Genomic DNA, 7,720 nt, shown 5'->3' on the forward strand with positions numbered 1-7,720 from the left:
GTGGAACTGGTGTGGCATGCTACTGTGAAAGATTTGCATAAAAGTTTCAAGAGTTAGTATCTCGTTAATGATTTATGTTGTCTAGATTATGTGTAAGTTTGATCTTGATAGTTTGCTTCTGCTGCCTGTATGCCTGTATTCCATCAGTTATTCGCCCCGATCGCAAAATTGTCTAGGAGTGAGGCATAGTAGTAGTTGTTTTATTTTGAGTTTAATTTGGATACTTTGGTATGATACATTACTGAGGGAATGAGTGCATTACTCTATGTAATGCGTGTTCATTTAGGAAAAAAAAAATAGTAAATGAACGATTTTAATTTTTTGGTTTTCATCTCTTATTGACTTATTAGCGCAAGCATATTTGGGTTTATGCATGTCTTTAATTTATTATGTGCTTCTCTTTCTACCTTCAACTCGCCTTCTAATACCAAACAAACCAATATTTATACAAACATCGATCCTTTAGAAACAAAAGCAGGTTAATCACACCATTCTTTTTCCTTCAAAATTTTTAGAACAAAATAGAAAACTGAAAAATTTACCAAATTAAACCCTCAACACTAAGAAGGTTGAAGTATGTGGAGACATATTGGGTACAAACATTGCACAAAACGAAGGTTAATTTCGACGACAACTATTTAAGTACAAGAAACTAACAGTATGATGATCCCAATGCTTAAAGCAAACTTTGCAACATCATTTTGAATGTTTCACTTTAATACAATTATTTTGCTTAACAAGCAAAGCATATGCCCAAAGGGAAGTATGACCTCAAATTAGAGGAAGACTCCGGCCATAGCATAATCAACAAATCCAAGATATACTCCTACAAGTAGAGGGAGTTTGAATAGAGATTGGTTGTGCCTGAAAGGCAGTACTGCTGCTGTATGCCTGCAAGATTGCCGACAGTTTTCCAGACATCAGGACGAAGCTCTCCAGTTGCAGGAGGCATCCATTTTCCCGAGTTGTAAACACTTTTACTGACTTTCCAACCAGGAACATCCATCACAATTCTGGCCTCTTCTTTGAGATATGTCTTCCATTCTTTGACGAATCTGTACAAGTGAAAGAAAAAAAGATAGTGAAAACAAGTTCAGTCTTACAATTAAGTGACAGAAAATTCCAAGCGGCTCACCTTTCAGAAATTTTTGACCAAAATGGTGTCCTTTGAGGGACAAATCCAACAAATGGCTTTGTCAGGATTTTGTTAATCAAAATGGTGAAAAGGCACCCGTAGTGGAGCACCTTCAGTGAGCGGTTTTCACGTCTAAAAACAGACGGTCCGTTAAAAATATTTACACTGAAGGTGCTCTGCAAACCATGAGCCTTCAGTGGATATTTCAAACTTTTGAGAAAGACTCATTTATTTAAATTTTTTTTGCAGTGATATGACATAGCATGACAACCTTTCCAAACCTAAGGGCTCATATTATGCAAGGTACCTTCAGTGAACTTGCAAAAACGTCCTTAGCCTTCGATGATTAGCTAAGTCTAAATGTTATGGTTTATGGAGAGCTTTCTTAATAGAAATGGGGAAAAAGGGACCTCAGAAAAGTGGTGGGGAAGAGAGGTACACCATCATTTATTGAGAAGGCTCTCTATGCTAAGGGCGTTTTCGTAGGTTCACTGAAGGTGTCTTGCATACCATGAGCCTTTAGGTTTGGAAAGGCTGTCATGCTATGTCATATCACTGCAAAAAAAATTAACTTTTCAGATTCTCTAACTTTTTAAATTTACGTTGAATGTGCTTTACAATAGATGAGTCTTTCTCCAAAGTTTGAAATATCTACTAAAGGCTCATGGTTTGCAGAGCACCTTCGGTGTAAATATTTTTAACGGACCGTCTGTTTTTAGACGTGAAAACTGAACTATGAAGGTGCTCCACTACGGGTGCATTTTCACCATTCCCATTTATTGGATTTGTCCCTCAAAGGACACCATTTTGGTCGAAAATCCCACCTTTCATCCTCTTCAGCTTGCAGCAGGGGCAAGATAGCCCTGCGAGTAGCATATTTTTCTTCCTTAATCACCCTATATAATGCAAAGATCATCAAAACGTTATTGTTCAATCAGCCTTTCCCAATTCCCCTCTCCTAAATAAATTAGCAGTAGGTTAAAGGCACTTAGGTATGAATCAACATCTACTAATTAATTTTCATATACCTTCAGGCGACTAAAACAGAGATTTCACGAAAAAAAGTTGGGTATTCTAAAGTAGGATAATAATGTATTCTAGTAAATTTCTAGTTTGTAGACAATTTTGGAACTTTCTAATATAATCATGGCGCAGTATGTTTCCAAATGGAATTAATCATGCATTCTACCATTTCCACTTCTCAAGATAAACCATAAATTCATTAATGCTGCACTAAGTTGGCGGTGTTTTCATCTCTGTTGCTCTTCAAAATATATCAACAAGCTCGGGCCAGATCCTTCGGAAATATTGCATTTTCAGAGGATGCTACAACATCTTTGAAGAGTCCGAGCTTTTCACAAAAGCATGCTATAGGAAATACATCAAGCATCCCAAAAATCAAACGATATCTACACATAGTATATCTACTATGATTTCGTCCCAGTTAGACAATATCCTATGCAGCATGAGAAGAAACACTACAATTAGGTGCAATATGGAGTTGGAAGAGAAGGTTTTGTAAATAGAGGAAGATGACACTATCATGACACAATTTTTAAATCTCTGTATACTCTTCTGTGGAACCTGAGAAATCGAGATAGACAAGTTTCAATTAAAACTCTTGCAAGGATGACTATTCTGTATGCTTTCCGGACCCAAGAACCGTATCAAATGAGCTGGTCTTTAATTTTTAGCGGGCATAACTTCTTTTAAGGCGCAGGGTAAAATTGGGCATAACTTGTGTGATACTAATTATGATGTAACAATATAATCTTATAACCCACAAAAAAATTATTTTTACATTGAGGGACAAAAATTAAAGACCAGCACAAAATAGGGGCCAAAAGTCGTAAATGACCCTGATTTCTCTCCTATAGACTGTTGAAAGCTAAGGATTTACAATTACAGGGATGAACTATAGAAGAGACAATCGGTTGGGTTGGGTCGGTTTCGGGTCGGGTTGGTGATATAGTGATTGTTACAGTCGGGTGACGGATACGCCTATAGGTTTCAGTAATTGTTAGTTGACTCCCAAGATGTTTGGGTTCTTATGTTTGCAACTTGGACTATTGTAGTAGGGTGTGTATACTCCATAAATACTGAATTACGGTATCAAAATCATTATTTATTTATGAAAATTTGTCATAGAACATGGGCGGATGTAGAGTTGTGGCACTAAATTTATCTGGACCCAGTACTTACAACGAGGAGCATAAATTTATGTATAAAAATTTGTTAAAACTGCAACAAATGGTACGTTTGAACCCATAATTCTAAAGTTAGTTGATTCTAAAATGTTTGGGTTCTTACAATTGCGACTTGGACTTTTTAGTAGGGTGTGTATATACTTCTATTAACACTGAATTAGCGAAATCAAAATTTATTTATAAAAAATTCATATAGAAAATGGGTGGATGTAGAGTTGTGGCACTTGGTTCATCTAAACCCAGTACCTTCAACGTAGAGCATAAATTTGTGTATGAAAATTTGTTAAAATAGCAACAAATGGTATATTTGAATCCATAATTTTAAAATACTATGAGTTCAATACTGAGTGCCTTAAAAGTTGAACACACACACTTATAGCTTAAATTTTGGATTCACATCTATTATAGAAAACTAACTACTAGCTAATATTAGGAAAGAAAACGAAGAAATACAATAAGATAAATAAAGCGAGAACTAAGATGGATTAGGTTCAATTATTTGGCTATAGACCATTCTCTGATCTGTAATGGACCTCTTTATAGATAATATTAATCTTTACTTATAATTCTTCTTACCTACTGAATTACAAACAAAACAAAACCAAAAAAAAAAAAAAATGAAACTAACAGGACTAATTAAACATATTATAGAACACAAATTAATCATGTGTAGAACTTTCTGTTGTTATATATAATGGACGACACAAGATTTTGTGAGGTTCTGTTGGAATAACTCCAACAATTGAACCATAACTCAATCTCACAACAACTCCACCTTCTCTCATTATAATCACATCTCTATATAAAGTTTCAATCTGGACCACATTTTCATAGTCAATCAGATAAAACATAAACAACAAAAAGAAAACATCACTTTCCCATATAAGCAAAAATCTCAAAATGCTAAGTCAATCATCATACTCCGTTTTCTTTGCAATTTTATTTGCAATAATCAACTTGACACCCCTTGTTTCTGCAATTGACACTCAAACTCCTGGAGGATCGATACTCGAATTATACATGCATGATATTCTTGGTGGAAATAATCCAACAGCTAGGCCAATTACTGGTTTATTAGGCAGTATTTATAGTGGAAGTGTCCCTTTTGCAACGCCTCTTGGATTTCAACCTCCTGAAGATGGTGTGGCAATTCCCAATTCCAATGGTGCAATGCCAACATTCAATATCAATGGTGTTCCACTAGGAACTGGCTTAGCAGGCACAACATTTGCTGGAAACCAGAATAGCCAAACTACTGTGACTACCCAATTAGGCCCTGATGGCTTGGGCCTCGGCTTTGGTACGTAAAAGTTTAAGCTGTTAGAGATATTGTGCTTTTAATTACCTTAGTTATATTTTGTCTTAACATGCCTCGTCATGTGTCACCCTGTTTCACTTTCATTAATGAAATAAGTGGAAATGCTATTTGGTTTTTGGGCCAGCGAGGAGACTTAAACCTAGGACCTCTTACCAGATTGGCCAAACATGTGAAAATAGTTTTTGTTTTTTTGGGGATAATGAGATTTGAATCCAAGACCTCTTGCATGATTGGTCAAACAAGTTTTTGCTTTTTTGGGTGATAGTGAGATTTGAACCTAGGACCTCTCGTCTGATTGGTAAACCATGTTTTTGTTGTTAGATAGTTCGCACTTTCAATTATCTTAGGTAAATTATATTTCAAAAGGACTCTCATGTACTAGTCTGATTCTTTTTCGTTGGCTAAACACGTGAAGAGATTATTTTTTTTAGATGGAAATAAGATTTGAACTCAATATCTCTTGCATGCTCCGACACCATGTGGAATTGTGTTACGCTCTTATCTAAAGGCTTTTTTTTTTTTTTTTTTCTTATCTAAAGGCTTAGGTTATTAGAATATTATTGTTTTAGTGATCTGAATAATATTATATCTCAACAGGTACCATCACAGTTATCGATGACTACTTGACTTTGTCCCCTGAGTTAGGCACACAAAACCTTGGAAAAGCACAAGGTGTATATGTATCAAGCTCTGCAGATGGGACTACTCAAATGATGGCATTCACGGCCATGTTTGAAGGAGGCGAATATGGAGATAGTCTCAATTTTTTCGGAGTTTACAGAATTGGAAGTACTATGTCAAGAATTTCAGTTACAGGAGGAACTGGTAAGTTTAAGAATGCTTGTGGATTCGCAGAGATTCGGTCGCTTATACCAGCTGGTCAACATGTTACAGATGGTGCAGAGACATTGTTGAGAATTACTGTCCATCTTACTTACTGAAATTTTTTCGATGTGAATCTTTAAGCAAGAGATTGTAGATTGTTTTGTGTGAAAGTTGAAATCAACTTTGATTTGTGTTATATTTGTGTCTTACTTTGGAATTAAATATAAGCATATTCTTTTGTGTTCTGTAACAATTTCTCTAAATCGTTAGTTGTTGAGACAAAAATGCCAGACATTTGTAGCCAAACTTCATATGCGAATTTGTGCAACTTCAGTCACGTATGATTGAAGTCGATTCCAGAACAGTCAAACTTGTACATAATTTATTATAAATTACACCGACGATAGATTAAATGCTGTTCCCAAAATCGAATATATGTGCATTTGCCATTTGCCCCGTGAAAAAATAAGAGCTTACAACGAAACTGATGCCTCTCTGCATGCACTCTCTTACAACGAAACTGATGCCTCTCTGCAAGCACTCTCTAAGTGTTAACAAAATTCTAAAACCCAAAGGTGAGAAGTATGGTATATGGCCGTTCTTTTTAAAGAGGATTCTCATATTGGCGTCTCTTATTTATTTGGTCACTTTGTCTGGGCTAAATTTATTATTGGTGTATTATTGCTACCAGGGCCCTATGCACCTTAGGGAAAGTGATGTTACGGAACCCTGCTTCGTCAGAATTTTTAATTTTATTTATAAAAAGATGCAGATAAAATTATTGAAATCAATAAAATATAAGCAATGGTTCAACAAGTATTTCCTTTAGGAGGTTGCCGGATCAAGCCTCATTAATTGTTCCTAAATGATCACGTAGAGCTGTTTGACGCATACGCTTTTTTGAAGATAAGTCATAAAAGTTAGAATCTTAACTTGTCACATTTTTATTATTTTTAGTTTAAGTTTTAAAAACAAGTCATTTAAAAACACTTTTTTATTTTACTCAAACACTACAAAAGTACTTAAAAGCTATTTTGGGTTAAAAACATCTAAAATAAGCCAATTCAAACAGGCTCGTAGTCCAGACAAATAAGTCGTCAAAGACGATTGAGACAAGAACACATCCATGATTGAAGACGAGGGTTATAGAAAATGTCACTATCAAAGTTTGGAGTCAAACTCGTGACTTAAAGATATATAAGGAAAGAGACTTAAATACATATTTCTATCCATATTTTAAGGTAAACTTAAATAAAGCGACTAAAGTTACAAGAAAGCAAACACATACATTATAGTAGTAACAAAACACACTACATGAAGTCCTTTAGTGGCGTCTGAAGGGTCATCAAGATAAATTTCAGTGGCTAAAACATCTCTCCAACCCACCATTTCTTTATTTAACCCACAGTATAAATCCCAGGCTAAATAGAGAAACTGCGGAGGACGATTGCCTCAATAGTTAACCCAGGCCCAAAAGCTAAAAGCACGCCCCAGTCGAGACCTTCACCGGTGGTACGCATTCCTGCCCTGATAGAGGCTTTCCTCATCTCGTCCAAAACAAACAAAACACTAGGACTGCTCATGTTCCCATAATCGCTCATGACATTCCTTGTAGGCTTGAGTTTTTCAAGCTTTAGGCCCAACTTTAATTCAATTTGATCCAAAATTGCGCGTCCACCTGGATGAGATACCCAAAAGATGGAGTTCCAGTCAGAAATGCCAAGAGGTTGGAATGCTTCCACTAGGACTCTTCCGATGTTTTCTGAGATTAGCCTTGGAGTATCCTTATGTATTTTAGGTAGCAGCCCAGCCTCATTGAGGCTAGCAGTAATTGCATATCCACTGTCTGGGAGAAGAGTTTGAGTTGTGAATACAAGCTCAAACAAAGGCCTTTCCACCGTTAGGACTGGATCTGAACCAACAATGATAGCTGATGCCCCATCACCGAACAGGGCTTGCGCAACCAAAACTTCAATGTCGGTTTCACTTGGGGCATGGAAGCCGAACACATTGATTTCTGAGCAAACAACAAGGACTCGAGCACCCTTGTTATTCTCAGCCAAGTCCTTGGCTAATCGAAGAGTAGAACCACCACCGAAACAACCATGTTGGTACATCATGTATCGTTTGACTGATGGACCAAGTCCAAGAAGTTTAGTGAGTTGGTAGTCTGCCCCAGGAATATCCACACCACTAGTGGTGCAAAAGACCAAATGCGTAATCATGGACTTGGAC

The 7,720-nt window shown here is 36.4% G+C and overlaps 2 protein-coding genes across 2 annotated transcripts; one reads left to right on the forward strand and one right to left on the reverse strand.

Annotated features, from left to right (window-relative positions):
• The first annotated feature begins 3,925 nt into the window (after nt 1-3,925).
• LOC132035241 (dirigent protein 18-like) lies at nt 3,926-5,729 on the forward strand. The gene is made up of 2 exons (XM_059425517.1): nt 3,926-4,642; nt 5,258-5,729. Exons 1-2 carry the CDS (start codon nt 4,243-4,245, stop codon nt 5,599-5,601), a joined length of 744 nt encoding a protein of 247 aa, XP_059281500.1. The 5' UTR covers nt 3,926-4,242; the 3' UTR covers nt 5,602-5,729.
• A 959-nt stretch (nt 5,730-6,688) lies between these two features.
• Nucleotides 6,689-7,713, reverse strand: LOC132035242 (chalcone synthase G-like). Its single transcript, XM_059425519.1, has one exon. It carries the CDS (start codon nt 7,708-7,710, stop codon nt 6,907-6,909), a length of 804 nt encoding a protein of 267 aa, XP_059281502.1. The 5' UTR covers nt 7,711-7,713; the 3' UTR covers nt 6,689-6,906.
• Nucleotides 7,714-7,720: the final 7 nt, after the last annotated feature.

The sequence above is a fragment of the Lycium ferocissimum genome, chromosome 10, assembly GCF_029784015.1.
Source record: "Lycium ferocissimum isolate CSIRO_LF1 chromosome 10, AGI_CSIRO_Lferr_CH_V1, whole genome shotgun sequence".
In the NCBI taxonomy this organism is placed as follows: Eukaryota; Viridiplantae; Streptophyta; class Magnoliopsida; order Solanales; family Solanaceae; genus Lycium; species Lycium ferocissimum.